General features: G+C 36.3%; 2 protein-coding genes and 2 non-coding genes across 4 annotated transcripts; 2 read left to right on the top strand and 2 right to left on the bottom strand.

The window, feature by feature from the left end:
• The first annotated feature begins 2,495 nt into the window (after nucleotides 1-2,495).
• On the top strand, nucleotides 2,496-7,781 carry LOC129941918 (uncharacterized). The gene is made up of 3 exons (XM_056050686.1): nucleotides 2,496-2,773; nucleotides 6,850-7,011; nucleotides 7,086-7,781. The coding sequence occupies exons 2-3, from the start codon at nucleotides 6,873-6,875 to the stop codon at nucleotides 7,649-7,651; spliced, it is 705 nt and encodes a 234-aa protein (XP_055906661.1). The 5' UTR covers nucleotides 2,496-2,773; nucleotides 6,850-6,872; the 3' UTR covers nucleotides 7,652-7,781.
• A 3,859-nt stretch (nucleotides 7,782-11,640) lies between these two features.
• Trnas-gcu (transfer RNA serine (anticodon GCU)) lies at nucleotides 11,641-11,722 on the top strand. The gene has a single exon. It is a non-coding gene; the product is annotated as a tRNA-Ser (tRNA).
• A 10,029-nt stretch (nucleotides 11,723-21,751) lies between these two features.
• Trnas-gcu (transfer RNA serine (anticodon GCU)) lies at nucleotides 21,752-21,833 on the bottom strand. Its single transcript has one exon. It is a non-coding gene; the product is annotated as a tRNA-Ser (tRNA).
• A 171-nt stretch (nucleotides 21,834-22,004) lies between these two features.
• On the bottom strand, nucleotides 22,005-22,972 carry LOC129940737 (uncharacterized). The gene has a single exon (XM_056049182.1). The coding sequence runs from the start codon at nucleotides 22,970-22,972 to the stop codon at nucleotides 22,091-22,093; it is 882 nt and encodes a 293-aa protein (XP_055905157.1). The 3' UTR covers nucleotides 22,005-22,090.
• Between the last annotated feature and the right edge of the window lie 1,723 nt (nucleotides 22,973-24,695).

The raw sequence follows: 24,695 nt of genomic DNA, 5'->3' as shown, positions 1-24,695 counted from the left end.
TAAGAAAGCATATGGTTGGCAGTTGCAACTACAATGGTGACAGATTTGAAGAAACAACAACAGGCTTTCGGAGGTAACTTGGGCAAAGATTAACGAAAGAAAACAATTAAAAAATCATTTAAAAGCTGTAAAACCACAGTGCAAGAAAGAGAGAGAGGGGTTGAAAGGAGGTGTCGGTGCATATTGGTTTTGAATTCCTGAATATTGCAATGGCTGGGAAAGACAGAGTGTGGTAAGGAATTCCACTAAAGAACTAATCTCTGTACTTGACGGTACTACCGAAGTTAGGCTCGAGGGTATTCTGATTCATAGAAACGTGAGTATTACGGTTAAACAGTTTAAGGGGAGGAATGCAGCTGGCTATATCACTAGAGCATAAACCATTAAAATAACGGTAAAAAAGGGTAAGGCAGGAAACTTCACGACTATGTTCGAGCCAAGGGGTTTAGGTAAGTTGGAGGAGCACCAGCCCAGATATGGCAGTTATGCTCAAGCTTTGGACGTATTGTAAATAACAGCCAGATTAGATGGGAAAAAAACTTCTTGCATCGCCTTAGAAAACGCAACATTGCATATATGATCGTTTCACAAAAGTAGGTTGGTGATACACATACCGAGAATATCGAGGGGAAAAGCTAAGAGTACTACCGTCAGCGAAAAAATGTTTTGGGTTAGAAGTTGCAGACAAGAGATCAGTAATAAAAATGAAAAAGAGTGTTGGAGATAGAACAAAGCCCTGGGGCACACCAGCATTTATTTTGTGGTTTTCAGACTTGAACCCATCCAATACTACTTGTATTGAAGGGCTGGAAAGGTAATTACTCATCCAATGAAGGAGGGATTTGTGAAAACCTATCAAACCGGAGGCTCAAACCGGAGTGTTGGTTTGAGCTCTGAAAATAAGGTTTAGCTAAGAAGGTGGAAGGAACATTTTGCTTTGATTTTAAACTAATGTATTCGAAATCAACGTGCAACTGACATTTTTTGAGCTGCCCAATGCAATAAATTCCCAAATATGCACCCCAACCTCCAGAGATATAGAAGAAGGCATGTAATTCACCAGTCTTTCAAAAGGGCAATAGGTCTTACATAAATAATATAAGACCAATATCGTAACTCTCCTGTGTTCCCAAATTTTTTGAACATCTTGTTTATTACATTTATTTCTTCTTATCTATTAAAAAGATTTTATCGAGTTCTTCCTCCAACCCTTTCATTGCCAAATCAAGAGTTCCCCAGGATAGTCATTTAGGTCCTCTACTCTTTAACTTAGCATTCAATTATTTACGCCTTTGTGTAAGATATAGACAAATTTTAATATCTGCGGATGATCTACAAATCACTTACAACTTCAACAGAATATTAAAAGTTTTGTTATTTATCTATACATCGCGTTTAAGATTGTAAAGATTTTCGAGTTCTTTTTAATTCTAATCTCGATTGCACGGCACATATTAATGCGATCTTTATTAAAGCAAACTTAATGTTAGGATTTATTAAACGTTGGTCTACAAAATTTCGAAATCCTGATGTTGCTATCGCTCTAGGTATATAAGACTTTCTTCCGCTTCCATATTAAGTGCGCATCAGAGGTATAGACTCCTTTTTACGAGAGGGCTACCATGGTATGATCTTTACAACCTTGCTCCTTATAAATATCGGAAAAAGCTTCTTCAAATGCAACCTCTATTGCAAAGGTGTAACCACAATAACCATGTTTTACAAATAATGCATGTTTAACTAATTTTAAAGTTCGTTTTATTTCTAACTAACTGCTAACACTGCACTAAGTGATGTATCAGATCATAAGATATAGCTTGTATTAGGCTTTCTTATGCGAAGATCTGATAATGCAACAACAACAAAAACACCTTCAAGCAGGATTCCTCCTGCATTGAACCGATCAACACCTTTCTGATCGTCAACGAAAAGTCCGTTCAATATCGATCACCACTTCGTCTTCTGTATAGAACTTCATTTTCTGTGATCAAGTTCTAAACATTAAGTGGGAGTTTCGATTATTCAACTTAGAGAAACTCTACTGTAGATACTTTACTGTATAGTGAAATAGCTATCAGCTATTAAGATTTCTGTCCTATTGACATTTGGCAAATTTATTTACCGCGATATTAACTGTGTTTCTTATAGTTTTGGTATTTAAATTCAATCGGAAAGAAATGGAAGCACATGCTCAGAAATCTCAAGAAGCAACACTCAATGGAAGAAGGAGAGTTTATAAATTGAACTTCCAATTTCAAGATACAATAGAAAGATACAGATAACTTCATGTACATAGGTTACTACAATAAAACTAGTGCTCTGAATTTTAATTGAAAATTTACTTCGAGGCGCACACGTTCTTATTTTGCTGATGGTTCGTTTGATTCGATCGGTTGGGAAAATGGAGAGTCAAGTTGTTGTTTTGTTGATGGGTCTGTTATTGATGTTGATGATTATATGACTATGACGATGACCAGACCATCATCATCATCATGGTCGGTGGTGGCTCACGCAAGGGTTTAACTGCTCCAACAAATGGAAAGATTTATTAGTATCGCACCTAAATTACGCTGTAAACGTGTGTTTTTAGTCTGCGCAGTTGATTTTAAGTCTTTCACGCGATTTGTTATACGAGTATTTAAAAAAAAAAGGATAATCTATACATAAATTCGAGCAGTTACTGTTTATAGTTGTCTTTTAAAAGTGTGCTTAAGTGACGCTTAGAAAATATATCCTTTGGTGGAATTAACATATATTTCTTATTGAGAACGTGGTAATGGTTATTTTGATATTTTTGAAGAAAAAGAAGACAATATTCAGTGATTGACAGAAATTTATTGAGAAATCATAAGGACCTTGTAAAGTTATTGGAGTGTTAGTTTTGTATATAGTGATACTCAGTTTAAAGCGTTTTCTGATATAGGCAAGAGAAAAAGAAAGTTTATCATAAAAAGGATCCCATTTCACGGTTTTATAAATAGTCATTTTTGTAAGAAAACGTTTCTCTGTGGCTTTATCACGAAATTTACTTATTTTCACGGGCTGCATAAGTGTATGTCCTCTTCCAAGTTGTATTTAACCACCAATTCTATTGTTTTCCGTTATTCTTTCTTAATTCTATTGTTGTCGTAAAAGTTCTAACGTTTAAACGTGAGTCTTACACTTTCATTTCTTAGAGCCAATATACTTTACTGAACTTGATTCAGGTTGGTAGTTTTAAGTAAAGTATTTCACTTCGAGTTTTGAAAATCGTAAAGATTGTGTCTATGAAGGCTCTGGTAAAGAACTTTGTAGGTGCTTCGTGTCTCACTATTTTGGGCTAACAATAACCTAACATGTTCGATCTTTCCCAGTAATTTATGGAAACCTTTCAAGCTTCTCTCAACCAGTTCACACTTTTTAAGCATTCTCATGCCAGACCATTCACCAAAAAAAATGCGATTTTTGAATGGAGTGGTGAAACGTCAGTCTCTAAATGTAGCATGTTTGTGCGTGTATTTTCCGTGTTTTGAAACATTTTCTTGGTAAAGTGCCTTGATAGTTTTTCTACCTCCTCATAGTGCAGAAATTTAAATACCCTTCCAGTGTAACATGCTCCAGTTTCCAATTGTTCTTCAGTTTTTCCCTTGGATTGGTACGAAATAACATGTTTAAATACGAATCTCCAGAAGTGCTTTCTACAGTTATTTATTTCTGAATCCCAACCTCGACATTTTATCTTTCTTCAGCAAATATTAAACAGTTAATTAGCAACAAATTAGAAAGAAATTAACTATTGAAAATAAATATTTTGAAGCATTTAATTAGTTACAGCAAACATTGATTTTAAAACGGCTTCCTCGATCAGCTACATATTAGGTAATTATATCACTATAATTTGTTAAAACACTTTTAACGGTTTTGGGATGTTGCTAACGCATTAGTTGGATGACATTTAAGGATCGTTGGCATACAATTTTATCTTAACGTCTCTGCATAAAACAAAAAGTCCAAGGTAGTCACATCGAAACTTAGGTAGGACAAATGACATCGCTTAGATGGCTAATAACACAATTTGGAAATTTGGGTCGCAAAAGATCAATGGCGTGGCATCCTGCATAAGCTAAGGGTCGTTTAAATCCAAGTCTTTAATTTCAGTAAACAAAATCGGTTAACATGTCTCAAAAACTCACACCTTTGAGCAAATCAGTGTTCCCAGTCAATAATGTCAATTCAATGATTACAATTCGCACCAAAGTGTAGGTTTTCCACGGTTTCATATGTCAAAATTGTGTATGTTAACGTAACCACATAGATAAAATACGTCTCTTTAGACAAGATGATTTTTCGCCCAAAAATTCTGTTGAATTCAAGCTCTTCTAAAGCCCAAATTGTGAAGCTATAACGAAACGGATTGACTTGCGTCTAAAATTGCTGAGTCAATTGGGCCTTTGAAGCGATTAATAATTCGATAAGAACTCTCCCCAGAGGTTAATGCGTGAAATATTCGGCTCTTGGAACTGATAATAAATTAAATCTAGCACTCTAAATCTAACGGCGTTATGGAACAAACTTTCAGGCTTCAGGTGTTTCATTAAAGCTTTAAAATAAATTATTTTTTAATTTTCCAACGTTGTTCATGTTATTAAGTTGTAATGATATCGAGTTTTTAGTTTTCAAGAGGAAAACAGCTGTCATTGTGAAAATATAAATAAATAATATGATTAAGAAAGAAACCACTAGATGGCCTTGCTGCATTTTATGTCTTAGTCCAAAGAAATACTGGCAAAACACGAAACATTTTACTTTTTTTGGTTTATTACAAATTATTTGAAACTAGTAAAACAATCATGTCAATTATGGAACCCGCAATAATTTAGGAGTCTACTTGATCCGAAAGGAATCCGTATCCGCAATTAATTCGATCAGGGAATCCCTTGTATGAACTGTAATATCGATCCTCAAAACTACCTTGCCATTTGAAGAACTGCCTTTCTTCTGATATCATTTTGTGATATATGTATATCGATTTTAACAACAAAGATTTCAAGATCTTGCGACTTGTCTGATGCTTTGTAAGTTTAATTTTACTTAGATTTAAGCAATCGACAAGAGCTACAATGAGCGTATTTTTTAAAGTGATCCAAAAAGGTACAAATCCACTTTGCAATACGTACCGTTCGACTATGCTTGACAAAACTTTTTAACTAAGAAAAAGTCGGAAAGGATTTGACGTGTCTCTGTCAAACAGTACATGATGCAGAGTGGATTGTACCTCTTTGAAGTCTCCTATAGGTATTTTTAAAAGGAGCACTAACATTTTTGAAATCGCCTGCGTTGTTTTTGAAGAAGATTTTCACGAAATCGATTTGTCTCTTGCTATACCATCTCCTGAAATTGATGATAATATGTTATTCTTTTGCTACAAAGAAAAATGTTTATTTTGAACTTAAACCTACTTTTTACCCATATTTTATTGCTCTCCATTTTTTTGGTCGCCCTCAAAAATTTCCTTTCCTTTCCGCAAAAGGATTAGAAACGCCAAAAGTTATATGAAGTGCGGATACGTCACGTGTTCCGTAATCTACTTGTCACAAACTATGTTATCGACACTTCAAAAAATTTTGCTTTTCGGGTTCTCTAATATACCCTGCTTACAAGAGGAGATTGAGGAATCGAATCGAATTGAGATTTCGATCCAGGTATATGGTGGCAATGAATTGAAGAATCGAATTAAAATGCAATTGAAATGTCAATTGGGTTTTTATTCGTATGCGTACGTGAATAACTTTCAAATAAATTTGAAATTTAAAAAATTCTCTCAACACAAAAACGCGCGCCAAATTAAATTCAGCTAAGAACACACTAGAGGGAAATAACATATCGCACGCACACAAGCAAAACTTCACACATCAATAACTCGATTCCCCGATTCAGGTTTACAAACAATTCATCTTTCTGTGGGATTGGATAATCCTATTCTGATCCCATCTAGGTCTATACGGCGCTAATTCCTGATTGAATTCGGATTCAATTCTCCTTGTAAATGCGGTATTAGTAAAAATTGCAAAGTTCTTTTGGACGCGATTCAAAGTCCAATCATCGCATTCTGTAATCCGAGTCAATATGTTTTTCCTTTATTAAAAACGCTGCATCTGAACAAGTCTGAACAGTGGTAGTTAAAACAAACAAACCCAGATTTGGAAAACAGACATAGTAAGTTAAAGTTTCAGAGACTCAGAATATGAAGTCATGCATTGACCATTGACCAAATTAAAAAGTGACAAAGTAGCCTCTTTGTGATTTTAACTTGAGAAAAATGTTTGAAATAAAATAGTTAAATAATCATTTTAAGTTAGTAACTTCCCCAGATGATTTTCAAATTTTACTCAATTAGTTTTATTTTAAAAAATCACCTTACCTTTATTTTGTAAAAGTCCTGAGACATTAATTCCAAATTTCACTTTCCATCTTCTAAAAAATGATAAAAACTTTATTATGTCTCAGATCATGCTGAAGAACTATCAAAGTTTTTGACATGTTAAACAAATTTCGCAAACTTGTACATTTTATGAAAGTTGTAATAAAGTACTCTCTCACAAATTTTCGTTTTCACTTCTTTATGATATCCGACGATCTTTACATGAGTAGAATAAGATAAGAAGCTTTTTAAACAAAGACGTGATTGATTTCTAAAATATATAGATCACTGATTAAAAGTCTTCGTGATTTATAAGACAGATTTCTTTTCATTTAAAAAAAAACAAGAAGCTAGAGTATAAGAAAGTGAAATGAAATTAATTTTGAATAAATTTATTTATTCTGATTTACTGATTTTGGATTTTTTCTTTTCTTCTTTTATACTTTAAGCATATCGTCAGGGAAATTCTACGATGAAGATTGCAAAGTGTTTAATATTCGTACCCATATTTCTTGTGATGGTTCTGCCTGAGTCTTCAGCAGCATCAGATGTCAATATGAAACCACAGTCACAGAAATTCCTTTCAAAATTGATGGGAATGAAGAAACAAAGTGAGTCAGTAGTTCTTGAGAATATAAAGTATTCTTTGTGAATGTTGAAAACAAATATATTCTATCTTTTCCAGATCAAAAATCAAAGAACCAACGAAAATCTACAAGACTACCGAAGATGGGATTCTTCGGAAGCAGTTCTTTCCAATCCCTTGGTAGCGATGAACCCTTACAGTTCACAAGTCCAAGGCAAGATTTCAGTGATCTTATGAGCAGCAGTTCTTCAAGATTACAAAGCCTTGACAATTCACCAGTTTATTACGTTCGATTGCCACCAACACCGTATATGTATACTCCAGGCTTGGGTTATATTTCACAGCCGCCATCACAGTCTTTAACAGCTTATCATTCAAATGCTGGCAATCCATTTATGAGTCTACCTATCAACTTCCTGTCTAATGGACAACCTAATGGAGCTTATGAATATAGTATGCCAGAGTTGATGTCGAGTACTTTTCCGGGTAAGGGATTTTTGCGTCAAGAACCACCTGTATTTGGAAGAAAGTCATTTATGGAGCAGGATTCTGGCTTTGGTACAACAACATTGAAAGGACGGTTTGATTTCAATGGACGTCCTGATAATCTATACGTTCTGCCAGATAGTTCATCCTACTATCACGGTAGCATGTTTAAGCGTTAGTTTTAAATTTAAATTCTGTCTGTTACATAATTTATTTAAGCGAGTTATGTGAGTGTGAGATTGTTTTTTATTGTTAGTTATAATTTATTTATTTTATTTTAATTAATAAAATTGTGTTTTTAAAAACGTTGCTGATAATTTATGTTTCTAAGCTAAATTCGAACGATTTCAGATATTTCAAGATTGTCAAATCTACCAGATGACATAAGGGACTTGATGGTAATATACGTTTCTAGTATCTGATTGGACAGATGCCTAAGAAATGCCTTCCAACTAAGGAAACTTTATTGGAAAGTTGACTGGAAATACTTTCTATCAAGTCAAGTCTACCTATGTCAAAATAACAGGTAACGATACAATTACAACTGAAAGCTGCACTTCACTACTTTGTGATCTATTTATTTTCTAATACAACTTGTAATGGACAAGTACCTTGCTTACTTACTTACTTAAGGTGGCGCTACAGTCCTGTGTGAACTAGGGCCTCACCCAACAAACTTCTCCATCTAGCTCGGTCCCTAGCTAGATGTCTCCAGTTTCGCGTTCCAAGTTGGGTGAGGTCACCTTCCACTTGTGCGCGCCACCTGATCCGCGGTCTTCCTCTACTGCGCTGTCCTGTGGGTGCGGATTCGAAGACTTTCCGGGCCGGAGCATTGGTTTCCATGCGCTCTACGTGACCCAGCCATCTTAGCCGTTGGACTTTTACTCTTCTGGCTGAGTCTACGTTGCTGTACAGCCCGTACAGTTCGTCGTTCCATCTTCTCCTCCACTCCCCTTCGATGCATACGGGACCGTAGATCACACGAAGAACTTTTCTATCGAAGCGACCAAAGGTGCTTTCATCCGCTTTTGTCATGGTCCATGCTTCTGCACCGTATAAAGGGATGATAAGGGTCTTATATAGCAACACTTTGGTCCCTCAAGAGAGGACTTTACCACTCAATTGCTTTCTTAGTCCAAAGAAACAGCGGTTAGCAAGAGTTATTGTGCGTTTGATCTCAGCGCTGGTGTTCTTTTCTGCGTTTACAGCGGAGCCTAGGTAGACGAAGTCCTTGACTACCTCAAAGTTACGTCTGTCGATTGTGACGTTTTGACCAAAACGTCGGTGTTGTATGTCCTTTCTGGACGACAGCATGTACTTTGTTTTGCCCTCATTAACCGTTAAACCCATTTTTGCCCATTCTGCCTCAATACTCACAAAAGCCCGATTGACATCACGCTGAGTTTTTCCGATTTTGTCAATGTTATCAGCATATGCTGGTAATTGGACAGACTTTTAAAAGATAGTGCCTCTAGTGTTGACGTGTGAGCTCTGCACTATTCTTTCAATCACGATGTTAAAAAAATCACATGACAGCGCATCACCTTGTCTTAAGCCTTTTTTGACATCAAAAGGTTCTGTTAAGTTGTTTCCAACCTTTATGGAGCAGCGTGAATTCTCCATGGACATCCTGCACAAACGGATGAGTTTGGCAGGAATGCCAAAACTAGACATGGCTCTATACAGCTCGTCCCTGTAGATGCTGTCATATGCGGCCTTGAAATCGATGAAAAGATGGTGGGTGCCGATTTGGTGTTCTTGGGTTTTTTCCAGGATCTGCCGTAAAGTGAATATTTCATTAACTGTGGACTTTCCTGGTCTAAAATTACACTGATCAGGTTGTTGACGATTGGCTTTAGACGTTCACATATTACGGCAGAGAAGATTTTAGAGGCGATGCTAAATAGACTGATTGATCTATAGTTGGTGCAATTTAAAGGGTCTACTTTTTTCAGGATCAGGCAAACAATACTGAGGTTCCATTCATCGGGCATGCTTTCTTCCGACCATATCTTACAGATAAGTTGGTGCATGCTCCTAACCAACTTATCTCCAGCTGCTTTTAAGAGCTCGGCATTCAAGCTATCCGCTCCAGCGGCTTTTTTAGACTCCAGCTTAGATATGGCAATCTTTACTTCGTCTAAGTCGGGAGGACGGGATTGTTGGCTTTCGTCGTCTATGTTGAATGGATCATCCTGACAGCGGAATTCAGTTTGTCGTTGCCGTTATACATTCTGCGGAAGTGGTCCTTCCATATCCTCAGCATTGACTGCGGTTCCACTATGATGTTTTCACTTTCGTCTTTGCAGCCTTCGGTTCTAGGTTTATGTGCCTGTGAATTTCGTTTCACCTGTTCATAAAACTTTCGAACTTCATTCCTGCTTTTAAACCTCTCAACATCATCGATCGCACGCTTCTCATGCCCTCTCTTTTTCCTTCTGAGAAGTCGGCGTTCCTCTCGCCTCCTCTGCTAATAGAGCTCATGAGCAGCTCTCGTCCTTTTATGCAGCGCCGCCGCTTTGCGTGCCTGTTGTTTGGCTGCATTTGCCTGCCGACATTCCTCATCAAACCAGGGGTTCCTTGTTGGTGGCTGTTTGAAACCCAGCACATCAGAGGCGGCTTCTCTGATTGCATCTTGGCAATGTTGCCGCTGGTTTTCGATACATTGTGTTGGCGGCAGAGAACTTCGAGAGAGGTTACTTGTAACTCGGTCGGAAAAGGATTTGTTGATCTCTGGCGAATGTAGCCGTTCGACTTGTACCTTCTCCCAGCACCTCCCTGTTTTGCCTTGGGTCTGGAAATCCAAGGTGCTACCTTGACTACAACGAGGTAGTGGTCCGAGTCGGTGTAAGCTCCTCGGAAAGTTCGGACATCCATGATACTGGAAGCGTGTCTGTCGATCGCAATATGGTCAATCTGGTTGACCGTAGATTGATCTGGAGATGTCCAAGTTCATTTGTGGATGTTGAGATATGGAAAACTCATACTGGCTACCATGAAATTTCGCCCCGCAGCAAAATCTATGAGTCGGAAGTGTTGTCGTGCAGGGTGTACTTCGTCCATTTTTTCCCACGTCAACCATTAAGAATTCACTATTTGCATTGACAACAGCCATCAGGACTATACTAAATGTTTTCTTATAGTTGAAGTAGTATGATCCCGAATTTGGTGGCTTCTTTATTTCGACGTCCTTGCCGTCGATGGACCCTATACAATTGGGAAACCCACTTAGATTGAGAAATTTTTCGGTTTCAGTTTAACATTCAACCACAGTTTTTGGTACCAAAAATTATGTAGAATTAAATCAAACAAAATAAAAATAAGTTCTCTAAAAAATATCACCTTTATATATTTATTGAGTACAGATATTCTGGCCTCACACGTTTTTATTACTATTTTCCCAATTGCTTGGGGGGACACAGAAAAATTTGAGATCCTCAAAATCATTTCCTTTGGCGAGGTACCTTAATGTAATTAGAGGGTGTGTTTCTGGACTTATTGAATCTCGCATAAAAGTGTCTTCTTTTTTTGATTGATGGAGTTACTTCATTCAGAAGTTCCTGAAAGGCTTCTGCATTCATTGTGGTAAAATTCAAAAAATCATTTGGTTCCTTTGTTTTAATTTCCATTATTAATTTTTCATTGGATTTTTTTTATCTCTTAGTTATTCTTTCATCCAAATTCTTTTTCTTTTTATTTTTACTTCATCATCGTCATATAGGCACTCTGCAATAATTATTAATGGCAATATTTTTCTTTTTTCAGACATTTTGTTTCGAGTAAATTAAATTTTTTAACGAGAAAAAATGAAGTTTTGGCAGTTGAAGCGGAAGACTTTCAACAACGTTTATGTAGTGTGTGGTGAGCATCAATTTAGTTGACAACTAAATTGAAAATAAAATTGAATCGTGTATGGAGTGCTTAAATTTGCCCAATGTCACAACTTTTAGTGACAGAGCAGCAGAAAAGTCATTAATGAAGCTTAGGTTTGAAATTGTCAGCTGTTGAGGTTTAAGAAATCATACACCTGCTAAAAATGTTTTTATTATCATTCAAATGCTTTATTAACTATCTTTAGAGGGCTTACTGAAACACCCTGTAAAATGACATAAACCTTTAAGCTTTCAGTTAGGCGTGTTGGAAATTTGTATTCAGCTTTTGGCAACATGACGAGGTGGCCGAGTGGTTAAGGCGTTGGACTGCTAATCCAATGTGCTCTGCACGCGTGGGTTCGAATCCCATCCTCGTCGATTGATTTTTTAAAATTTGTATAGCAGTATGAATTTTTGTAATTCTTGTCCGTAAAACAATTTAAAAAATTTAGAGAACCCGCTGCTGTAGTTAAGAAAATGTATTTTTCATTTAATTTCTTCTTTACTTTTCCTTTTCAGTACACGTGAAACCTAAACAAACAAAGAGAAGCTCATAAAATTCTAGCGAAAAACTTATTATTATTATTAAAAGTTAAAGTAGCCATTTTGTATTAGATATACCCTCAATAAAATGTTATGGTATAGAATCATCATTTTAGCACAATACCTTATTTCAATTACTTTAACATTTAACTTTGCCAATTAATTTGTTAAAGAATTGGTACCTAGGTAACTTTACTTTTTGTACGTAAACGTAAGACTTAACTTTTAAGCTAAAGTTTTCCTTTTAAGAACAAATTTTTATTTAGCGTTAATTTTTGTTGACGCTGAAAAGTATGCTTCTTTTTATAACTTCTGTTGGTCAACAAATCTGGAAACGAAATTGGAAAAAAAGAAAGATATTTAAATATTGATATAAACTAACAATAAGCTAAATATGTATATCAAAGATAATATTCATAAATTAATATTTAATACATTTCCATTCGGAAGAAATTTTTCTCCGAACTGTTCTGAGAATTTTCTATAGAGATACTAGCTAACCCGACAAACCTTGTTTTGTCATATAAATAAATTCTAGAGAATAGAAATAAATAACTAACTTATTGTAAGTTTGTACGGATGTGGTATATATGTAAGTGGGAGAGCTATAGAGTACTGTAAACGGTGACAAAATATTAAAATAACAAATCACCAAACAAATTTTTTTAATTAATCAATTTAATTAAACATATCGCTAATTATTAAAATACTACAAAAAAATAATATCAATCCCTTAATGCAACAGAGTGTACAATATTTTTTGTGATCCCATCTTTCGCCAATACAAACAAACTGGATGGTTTGCCCACTCTAGAGCACGCCACGTATAATTGTCCATGTGAAAAACATGAAGTGCTCAAATCTAAGCCGCAGATAGACATCGTTTGACCTTGAGACTTATTGATAGTCATTGCAAATGCCAATCTAATTGGAAATTGAAGGCGCTTGAATTGAATTGGCACATCTGTAGGTATAATAGGGATTCGCGATAATAATATTTGTTCACCTCAGAATTTGCCATTTAAAATAATGGCTTCGATAACATTTTTCATTAATTTTTTAATTACTAATCGGGTTCCGTTGCACAACCGCGGTGGGTTAAAATTCCGAAGCAAAATTACCGGAGATCCAACCTTTAGTTGTAAATTATGCGGTGGCATGCCTGGTAAATCTAATGAGTTCAAAAACTCAGTTGGATAATTTACTGCTTCGGTAGCATCACAAACTGTATCAATTGATTTGTATGACCCCAAGTCTTCTGGTAACAAATGTTCTAACTTAAGGTTTATATTGTTGACATCCACATTTTTTGCTGCTAAAATTGCTCTTTCTGCCAGCCACTCATGATTTTCCGTCGCCTATATCTAACAGTTGCTTTGAAAATGTTTCAGCGGATGGATCTTGAAGCATTTGAACACGCATATTTACTTTCAATTGTACTTTTTCAACATTACGCCACAGTGGCGATGATTTAAAGTACGCGTTGATCTCATCAGCGTACGTTGAACGCGGAATAACGGGAAGTGTTTGCCTGAAACCACCTAAAAGGAGTAACAGAGTGCCGCCAAATAGTCTGTCGTTGTTTTTTATGTCTTTCAATGTCCTGTTCAATGCCTCAAGTGAATGTTTGTCTGCCATAGTGCATTCATCCCAGATGATAATTTTACACTGTTTCAGCACTATGGCCATGGATGATTGTTTTTTTATATTGCACACCGCGTCCGGGTTGTTTTGAATATTTAGTGGCAGTTTAAATACTGAATGAGCTGTTCTGCCTCAATGCCAGAAGATGCAACAGCCAATGCGATACCATTGTTTGATCGTATTTTAGCAAGAATTAGCGAAATAGGGAATGTTTTGCCAGTTCCACCTGATGCATCCAAAAATAAGAATCCACCTTGTCCTGCCGAAACTGCCAGCATGATGTGGTCATAAATAGTTCTTTGTTCTTCATTCATTAGTGGGACATTGCGAGCAACTACCGCTGCCATTTCTGCAGTATTGTATTGTTGTTCACGATTCAATTCATTGTCTATTATAAATCAGATGCATTTCGATTAGGTGAATGCATACCGAAATGACTGAGTGGTAAGTTGGCAATTATAATGCAAAGATCCTCAATAGCAATCAATGCTTCATTGTACATAGCGTCACTGAATATTATCGTAAGATCGTTGCACCGTGTACGATGTTGATGCAATATATCATCAGTCATTGAATATTTGTGATTATCCCATAATGTCTCTGCTCTGGCCGGGAAACATGTAGTCAGCACTATAGCAAATAGTAAGCGAATTTGTTTAGCTGTACAGTTCAATCCTGCTTCAGTAAGTACACATTCCCATTGGGTGTCGTCTATCAGCAAGCCGAGTGCAAGGTATGCATCTTTATACGTTGGATACTGTTGTCCATTCACTTTACGTATGTGTTCAAATGATAATGGGCCGGTGATATTAACCAATAACAGTCGAAGATAGAAGCACTCAGTCTGCTTTGGATTGACTGTAAATACTCGCCCCAAGGCATTTGATTTGAATAAACCGGGACATGCATCAATTAGCGTACCTTGCTTGCGAGGCATCCATTTTTTTGTAGCAGCCCGATTACACAATTCAAAAAATTCAGTGAGTGTAGTTTTTGGTGGACTAATAGCACAATCAAACGCTGTCTCGCTCGTGAAATATACGCGCTGGCCGTTTTCAAGATGGACGGCTAAATGAGTAACTGCTGGATCCCGTTCATGAATTGGGAAACCAAAGATACGCCAAACAGCTTCATTGGAGCTGACGTACCGGCAAATTTGATAAAGTGTTATTTCGCCATCTTTATTAACTGGAGGAGCATTCAAATTGGTATTTTCAACCCGAAAAACAGCCATATCACTGACTTTATTCACATACTTGCAAATGTATTTGATGCTCTTCACTGAACTGCAACATTAATATGAGCATTGAATGTTTTACTCAGCAGAGGCGAATATGGGACCACCCAACGGTTATCAATGTCAATGTCTACGCTGTTAATATTTTTAACAAATGATTGTCCGCAATTGTACACTTTCCGTCTGCCATGCAAGGTGACGGCATTGGCCAGGCAATAGTAAAGATATAATCTCCGACCATTTGGATTACACGTGAACGTGATAAATAAACACGGCCGCCCATATTCGCGTTCATCCTCTGGTTCAGCTTGACGCAATCGTTTATCTTGTGTATTACGCATTAGTATTATCTTGTTGGGTTTGTTCTTCTGTTCTTTGGGTTCTTGCATTCCGCATGCCTGCAGAATTACGTAAATAACGGCCCAAAGAAGTTCTTCTGCGTTTTGCTGAAATTCAATTAGTGGAAAGCAGTATATTTAATAATTATTGGTGTATTTTCGTCTATTATTTCACTTAACATTCATAATAATTCTCTTTTATAATGATTTTCCCAAATTTTTGCACACACTGGCTTTAATGTTCTTACTAAAGGGTCTTTTAATAATAAAGAAATTAATAAATGAATTAAATATAGTGAAATAAATGAAATATAATACGTTTAATACAATAGCCGTTGTTCACGGGAGCTTGCGACACGTCTTAAGTATTTTTGAGGTATTAAGTTAATGTGAGAACTAAACTTTTTTTAAATTATGAATAAGACAAATATAAATAATAAACAATTACAGCTCCTACAAAGAAAACCTGATCAATAATCACTTGCGCAGTTATCGACAGAGTTTAAAATTATTAAATTAACAATATTTATTAAACAATAGCACTTAGGAATATAAAAAATAGATAAAAACCTATTCTCAGACCTACCGAATGTATATGCAAAATTTCATTGAAATGGGTTAAGCCGTTTCGGAGGAATATGGCCACTAACACTGTGACAGGAATATTTTATATATATAGATGTATGCGTTCCGATAATAATTTAGATTTAAATAATCAACAATCAAAAAAGCTTCATTCCAGTGGAGGAAACAGATATTTTTATAAGATACTTGAGGAATACGATAGACGGTTTTGGAAATAGAAATGGTCATTTGAAATAGAAATTTCAAAAATCGGTGATACACTGAAGTATCCCTGTCAAAACAGCAAAAATCCAACATCTACACTGACTTACATTGAAATTTATTTATATTTGAGAATTCTAAAGATTCTTATGTACATATATCTTGCTTTGCCATTACATTACCTGTCTCAATTTTCAGGAATAAAGCCATACTATTCATTTCTTTATAAGAAATTTAAAACTGTTTAAATTGTTCACAAAATGTTTACACTTTTGAAATTAAACAGCTGACCGGTATGTCAAACGAAATTCTCCGAACGGATGCCTAGGAGATAGGGCTGTTTGTTATTTTTAATTGTCAAGGAAGGAATATTTTAACGTTTTTAAGTTGCTGTCAATTTGTCGCAGACGCAAAAACGCTGTTGTCAGCTACGACTAGGTTGTAGAATCAGGTAATCGTCTGAACTTAGCTTTAATTTGTGTTTTGGCTGAAAAGGAGCCGTTTTGTGCAACGGGAGATGTATAGAAATTTGTCTTTTTTAGGGAATCTAGTTCAATTATCAGACGATTTAGATATTGGATATGTTTATACAACACAAGAGACTTCATTTGATGCCATTTTGTATGACCACTACGGGCACGCTTCCAGAAGTCCAGACGCTGAACCCAATTTTCGACGGTTTTCAAGCATAAATCGCCCGTTACTGCTGAAATTTCACGTTCGATATTCGTATACGAACTTCATCAATCTTCGCTGGCTTGCTCGCATTGACCAACAAATTGATTGTGACATTCGCTGTATGGCTTGTAGCGCGCGTCGTCCTGTTGGAACTACATGTCTACCAAGTCATTTCATCCTATGGGGAACAAAAATATTCTGTTATCATTGAACGGTAGAGATCCCCATTTCGGTAACGTGCCGATCTTGGTCATCACGGAAGAATTACCGCCCAATGACGACGCCGACCCATAAATCACACAAAACCGTATTTTTTGTTGTTGATAAAATGATGTCTTATGGAGTACGTGTGGATTGCTGCCTGACCAAAACCGCATATTTTGTTTATTGACCAAGCCATTAAGCCAGAAATGAGTACCATCGCTGAAGATGATTTTTAAATGTAAATTTGAATCATTTTCAAGTTGTTGCTCAGCCCAATTCACGAATATACTTCGCTTCTAGTGGTCAAGCGGCTTCAGTTCTTGCGTCAATTTAATCTTTTTAGGATGAAAGCCAAGATCTTTTCGCAAAATTCACCACAAGGACGTCACAGATATGCCCTACGCTTGAGAACTACGACGTGTGAGAGACACATTTGGGCTTTGGACACTTTTTTATCTCATTGACAAAGTAACATTTTGTACTGTGGTTGTGGATTCAAATTTGTTCACTAAACGCTCAATTGTTGATCTGCTAATACGATTATGACGAGCATAAATTGGAAGTAGCGCTCTTAAAGTTGATGCCATTGACTCCAAATTTCGGTATTAAATTTTTAATAATTTCGACTCATCATTGTTGGCTCGTATATCTTTCTATTATGAAAAGGCAAGTCGTACTGAAGAGGAATGTCAAAAGAAAGGTAAGAAATATGGCGTCGTTTGCTGTCCCTGTAGCTCTACTTTTGTAACGTTCCGGTTGAATAACCCTGTACAAAGCTAAAAAGGTCACTCTTTCGAGAACTATACACATAAATATATCTACTAAATGTGTTCTCGAGCAAAGAAACTCCATATGACGCCGGGAAAACTAGCTTAGCTGTCATTTTGCTTTGCCTACAAGCATACAAGAATTGTTTGAATCAATTTTTACTTTATCATATTAAAAGCTATATGTTTTAATCAGAAGGTTATGACAGTGTTCAAAAAGTATCAAAATCAGAAAAGTGCTTAACTGACCTTAAGTTGACAAGTTTTTTGCAACAATTAGCTTTTATCTTTTTGGCAACACTGGTTCAAACAGCTGACGAACGTTTATAGTTTTGTTTCACTGTCAAACATCTTCAGTTTGGTCTATAATTTGACCATGAATCATCTTTAAAACGAACCACGCTTGCAAATTATTGAATTTTTTTATCAAAATTCGTGCTCTGTTAGGAAAGTTCATCGCACGCTTCTTTTCTTCTCTTAGCTTAGCAAAACTTTGTGTTAAGCGATAAAGCTCATTTTTGTCTCAATGGGTACGTAAATAAGCAGAATTGTCGATTTTGGAATGAATATCAGCCAGAAGCATTGCAAGAGCTATCAATGCTATCAGCCTTTATTTAGTTGGAACATTTATATTCAAAAAACTTTTGACTGACTAATTTAATATGGGTAAAGTGAAACATGTAAAAGCTGTCGCAGCAGAAATGTCATTTACCAAGGAATATATGACATTTCTGTTGCAATATGAAAGCTGCCAACATTTTTTCTTCCGCTGTCTTTGTTTCTTAAAAAAAATTTTGATCAACTAAGCTCGCATATGACTATTATAAATGTGACTATCAGTTATCACATTACAACTACGTACATTTAAAATTATTAATAAAAGGAAGAAAATACCAGGCTCGAAATTTTATAGAAAGTTCGTAGGTTTCGTTACATACGTTACCTATTCAAAATCAATTGTTCAAATATTACCTATTCAAAAATAAATGCATATGATCTTATTTTATGTAAATAAAGTTTTTATTAAATCCAATCGAAAACAAAACTCAATTTCTTCATTTATAAAGTGTGTCCACAAAATAAAACATTTAAGGACACATCCCTCATGAATTTTTTCTTATTTCAATGCTCAAAATTGAAGTTATTAAAAGTAGAAGTAGTAGATTATACAATCGCAAGAGATCGCCAAATCCTTCTCCGACCGAGTGTCAAGTCACCTCTTTCGAAGTTTTCCGCAACATTGCCAAGATGCAATCAAAGAAGCCGCCTTTGACGTGCTGGGTTTCAAGCAGCCACCAACAAGAAACCCATTGTTTGATGAGGAATATCGGCAGGCAAATGCAGGCAAACAACAGTTAAGCAAAGCGGCGTTGCATAGAAAGACGAAAGCTGCTCACGAGCTCTATGAGCCGAAGAAGAGAGAGAAACAACGACTTCTTAGAAGGAAAAAGAGGGAGCATGAGAAGCGTGCGGTCGAAGATGTTAAGAGGCCCAAAAGCAGGAATAAAGTTAAAAACATCATAGTGGAACCGCAATAAATAAATGTTTAACGGCGACGACGAACCGAATTACGCTGTCAGGCAGGATGATCCATTCAACATAGACGACGAAAGCCAACAAAACCCGTCTTCCCGACTTAAACGAAATAAAGATTGCCATATCTAAGCTAAACTCTAAAAAAATCATTCAAAAAGCTGGAGATAATATGGTTAGAAGCATGCACCAATTTACCTGTAAAATATGATCGAAAACCTTTCTATGTGAAAAAAAGGCTTAAGAAAAGGTGATGCTCTGTCACTACTTGAAAGAATAGTGCAGACCTCCCACGTCAACACCAGAGATACTATCTTTCAAAAGTATGTCCAATTACTGACATTGACATCTGTATCAAAACGTCACAATCGACTGACATAGTTTTAAGGTAGTAACGGACTTCGTCTAACGCAGAGAACAAAACCAGCGCTGAGATCAAACGCAGAATAACTCTTGCTAACAGCTGTTTCTTTGGGCTAAGTAACCAATTGAGTAGCAAAGCAAAGGTCGAGCGACCAAAGTGTCCCTATGCAAGATCTTCATCATCCCCGTCCTGCTATACGGTGTAGAAGCATGGACCGTTGCGGTCGTTCTTGTCGTTCTAGAGAAAATTTCTTCGCATGATCTACGGTCCCGTATGCATGGAAAGGTGAATGGAGGAGAAGATGGAATAACGAGCTGTACAGGGAAGTAGACCTAGCCAGAAGGGTAAAAGTCCAACGATTGGGAGTTCTGGGTCACGGAGAGTACATGAAAACCAATGCTCCTGACCGAAAAGTCTTTTAATCCACAACCACAATACAGCGCATTAGGGGAAGACCGCGGATTAGGTGGCGCGCACAAGTGGAAAGTGACCTCACCTAACTTGTAGCACCAAACTGAAGATATCTATCTAGGGACCGAGCTAGATGTCTAAGGTTTCGTCAGGTCACTAGCTAGCTAAGGACCGAGCTAGATGAAAAATTTTTTTGGGTGAGGCCCTAGTTCACGCAGGACTTTAGCGTCAACTAGATTTGGGTTTAATAATGAATTACGTTGTTCTTTAGATAATGGTATTAAGATTATGACTCAACCGTCGGGCAAACTCGGGGCCTGATATAAATCTGGTACATAAGATCAAAATATGGCTATGAAATGCGTCCTCCGCCTTCAGTGAATGTTTTGTCCAAAGACCTGTTCCAGAAATAGTACGACCCTTTCGGCATGACTTTCATGACTTTCTGTACTTCGGGGAACACAGTTCGTCACCTTGAACTTACATATTTTAAAATTTCATCAATATGTCACTATAAAGCGTTCTCTAATTTCAATCGCAAACATCGAATATGTCAGATTCTTCATAAAAAAGGTTCTTCTCAATAAATTTTGTTGCAGACTCCGATTCAATAAAAGAAGAATGATTTTTCTATTCAAACAAATATCTTAAGGTCAATTCTTGAAATTTGGCCTTATTTCAGAGCACCTATCTTAACATTAAAAATAGGTTGATTAAGGGATGTTTTATTTGACTACTTTCAGTTAACTTAAATTTATCGGCAGGTGACCAATTAGAAATTAAAAAAACTTACCTTACCTTTAAGTCCCTTATATCGTCTAAATCTACTGAGTTTTGTATGCATATTGAGAATAATACTTTGGAAACTTCCGGTTGTTGATACGTTTCTATATTTGTCGGGCTTTTTGAAGCAAATGAACTTTGAAAACAATAGCATTTTATTGCTGAAACACATACACGCTTTAGCTTCGGCTTCGCCTGACGTTTACGAGTAAAACCATAGGAATTCAATGCATACTATCACAATGAAGTTTCGACATCACGTTTCATTTGACAATCGTTAGCAAATAACGTAATGTAATGTGACTCCAAACGGAAGCTCTAGTTCAAATTTGCTGAACATTTGCTTTGTCTGACAGCTCAACTGCTGTAAAAACATGTAAAAAAAATATTTGCTCTTTGGAGGGATGTAATAACAGAAATGTCATTCAAAGCAACCTCGAAGCAGGCCCACCGTAACGCAGACGAAGCCGAAGCTGAAGCGTGTTTGTGATTCAGCCATTATTGTTTTCTATCTCTCAACCCATAAGTATTCTGACACACTTATTGAAGGAATTAGCTGTCGTTAATTTATTTGGCTTTAAAAAAGATTGCAATTCGTTTCGACTTTTATGCATGATCCATAAAAGAACTGTTCACAATAAAAACGAGAACTTCATACATAACGTGATTTGTTTTAGCAGCATAAAAACTTTTGGTGATTGTTGTAAATGACAGTTGAGAATAACCTGTTTTGACATTTCTGTTCAGAAACGTTTGACAATTCATCATGAATCGAAATTTACTTAGAACAGAATAAATCTGTTTAAGAATGAAAAGTTCAAGAAGTACTTCCACCAAAACTTCGTGTTTTGTATTGAAGTTAATTTCTTGTCTAAATGGATTTGTGAGCAAAATTACAGGATATAGAGCGATGATAAACTTTAAGCCATTAACGAGTGACCAATATAAGCACCTTCGCTCCTTATTTCATACTGAGTTCATGTTTCCAAAAACGAATTAGCTAAATATGTACTATGTAGGCCTCTACTTCTGGGCAAATTATAATTTTTCAAAACGGTGTTTAGATGTTTCCAAACGTCATAATAAAACCACTTATGAGTCAGATACAAAAAGCATAATCGACGAGGATGGGATTCGAACCCACGCGTGCAGAGCACATTGGATTAGCAGTCCAACGCCTTAACCACTCGGCCACCTCGTCATGTTGCCAAAGGTTGCACAAAAATTCGCAACGCAACGGTAATTTCTTGAAAGCTTATTTTTTGTTTCTCAATGAAGTACAGGGTGATTTTTCAAAAGGCAATCTAACTATTCATTAGTTATTGTGCTATTGATTCAATTGCACGAACTGAAGAGTAATTTAAAAGCCCCCTTAAAGTATTTGTTTTTATTAAATTAAATTGTTTATTTATAATAATTATGATTAATCACTTAAATAAGTCAGTCTTCAAAAAAAGCTTAATAATATCCCGACAAAGAGTCCTGGTACATAGATTGCATCGGATTGAAATTGTTTGGCAATATGAAAATATCTTCCGGTCGGCCATTGAAGACAAACGGTCTCTTCAAGTTTGTCATTTTGGTATCAGTCGGTGGTGACATGAAAGATTGTTGTCCTAAATAGGATGGTCGATAGGCCGGTGGAGGTGGCGGTGGTGGTTGTTGCCTTTGGGGTGCCGTCATCTGACTTTGCAAATCATTTGGTGATTCCATTTGATAAATTCCATTTGGTTTACCATTTGCCAAAAAGTTCACAGGCAAATTGAAGATCGAACTAAGCGGAACCGCTGGATAAGAATTGTAGGGTAGAATTGGTGAAAAATTCGGTGTAAAAGTTCCCGGCTGAGAGGTGTAGCCCAAGCCTGGAATGAACATGTACGGTGTTGGAGGAAGTCGTACATAATAGATTGGTGAATTGCGGTAGGATGCTGTGCGACGATTTCCAGCTCTAGCCATTGCATCTTCTATGTCATTTTGACCACTAAACGGGTAAAACATCTCTGGCGAAAGTATTAATGGATAGGGGATGAAGATCGGTTGGGGATAGCCCATAAATGGAAGGAATTTATTTGTCGGTGGCATAGCTGCGGCTTGCTGATGGTTTTGAAAAAAATTCCAACTATTAAGATGGGGTGGCATTCGTTCATTGAGAAGTTGATATGGATCCTGTTGTTCTTCCTCGGAGGTTTGTTCAGATTTTAGGGGATCTTCTTTATCGTGAACATATTGTGCTTGATTGGAGTGATGGAGTCCAGAAGTTGGTTTAGGTGGATTTAGATTGGAACAAGTCGATGATTTAAGAAAAAAAGCCACAATTAGGAGCAAAGCAGCACGTCTCATGTTGTTAAATTAAAATTAACCTGAAAATAGAAATTAGAATATCTATATTGACAGTGATAAAAAGCAAAAATTATTAACTGAAAATTGTACCGATAAATTGTATTTTGAATTTACTTAAATATTTTAAGAGAGCAATAGAAAATAAACTTGTTAAATAATCTTTAAAGCGAAATAAGACTGATGAAACCACAGCCTTAGGGTTTCTATTCTGACAACAGCTGTGAAAATTTCTTGTTCACATGGTTAGCAGATTTTGATACAGTCTTATAATAGGCAGGTTCCGACAAAACAAGGGTCTTCATTTGCAGTCAACTGCATTCTGGAACGTAGATTTTGATTAAGTCAACTAGTTACTTTTTCAAGTGTCATACATTTCAAACTAGGAAATTTACTTCTTTCTTCTTTATTCTTAATTGAAAGACAATTTATTGACAGCTGGAAATTTCAAGTGCAGTCTGAACCTGCCCAATTTCATTATCAGATGCTGAGCTCAGAAATTTCAAACGTCAACTGATAATGTCTGGCTACTCTCATTTTATCCATGTAAACGATCTCTCTGATACCTGTCATAATTATTCATTTCTTGATAGTATGTTTCTTTATACATATTTCAATTTTCCAAACATTTGCCAATATTTTCTATGAAGATTTCAGATATAAATCAATTTAAGTCTTTTCAAAGGCTTATCTTAAATTTATTTCTTAATCAACCCCATACAACATTGATCAACTTTTTCCTGTTTTCCTATGTCTACATAAGGCCTCCTTAAATTCATGATGTAATCGCAGCTAAACTGTTTTGACATACCGATCAACCCACTATTGCGGTCGATACCTACATCTATGGTATAAAGAACTAATGATAACTTACAATTTGCTAACAGGATCGGCCTCCGAACTGTCATTACATCCAAGGAACCAACTATATTTATCAGCAAACATTATCCAATCGTTGGTTGGCTCGTTTGTAATTTATAGAAAGATACACCATGTACTTGGGCTAATTAAGAAATGCGGTGAAATCTTTTTCTTTTGGGACGAATATCTTCACAACCGGTGGAACATAAAGTCTTTAAGTTTGGAAAGAAATAAAGAAAGCTAACCTTAAACTTAGTTTATCGAATAAACTTGAAATGTCAAATTGTAAAGCTTGTGGTATCCATCAACTCAATTAATACCACTCTTTATTTTTAATCATTTAAAATGTCAGATTCTAAAGCAGCCATTTTTTTCCTTTCTGACAGAATTTCAGTAACTTGTTGCTGTCATAATTTGTATTTTTTCTATTATTCTTTAATTGCTGTCCCACTGTTCTTCGTTATACCGAGCTACTTGGTGGGAAAACTCATCTTGCTTTTAGTTAAAAATCGACGACAGAGACGTCTCGTGGTTGTTGTCGCCGACTATGCATGTACACTGGACGCCACCGGGCATCCTCAATCTAAAAGGCGGACAACCGACAAACTAATTTTCCAATAACGTTTTCCTGTGTCTATGACTATAAATAGAAACCAAAGGATCGACTTCCTCAGCTCATGGAATTTACTTGAGACTCCGTCCACATCGTCGTGCGTCGTCTTAGTCGTCTTTTTCGTCGTCATGGACGCCAACTTTCCGCAAGGTTGTTGTATGTAGTTCCACTCAACTGAGAAGAGCACACACAAGAATTTCTTATATCTTGCGCCACATAACGTTATTTATTGCTGCAACTTAACTTGCAATT

This window comes from Eupeodes corollae, chromosome 1, assembly GCF_945859685.1.
Source record: "Eupeodes corollae chromosome 1, idEupCoro1.1, whole genome shotgun sequence".
In the NCBI taxonomy this organism is placed as follows: Eukaryota; Metazoa; Arthropoda; class Insecta; order Diptera; family Syrphidae; genus Eupeodes; species Eupeodes corollae.
Note: the sequence above shows the minus strand (reverse complement) of the source record. Positions and strands in the feature narration are given on the sequence as shown.

Excerpts from the sequence above, each read along its gene's own strand:
- LOC129941918 (XM_056050686.1), top strand. The coding sequence starts at position 6,873 with ATGAAGATTGCAAAGTGTTTAATATTCGTACCCATATTTCTTGTGATG. Across the intron at positions 7,012-7,085 it reads GATGGGAATGAAGAAACAAA|ATCAAAAATCAAAGAACCAA; the intron begins GTGAGTCAGTAG and ends TATCTTTTCCAG.
- LOC129940737 (XM_056049182.1), bottom strand. The coding sequence starts at position 22,972 with ATGAGACGTGCTGCTTTGCTCCTAATTGTGGCTTTTTTTCTTAAATCA.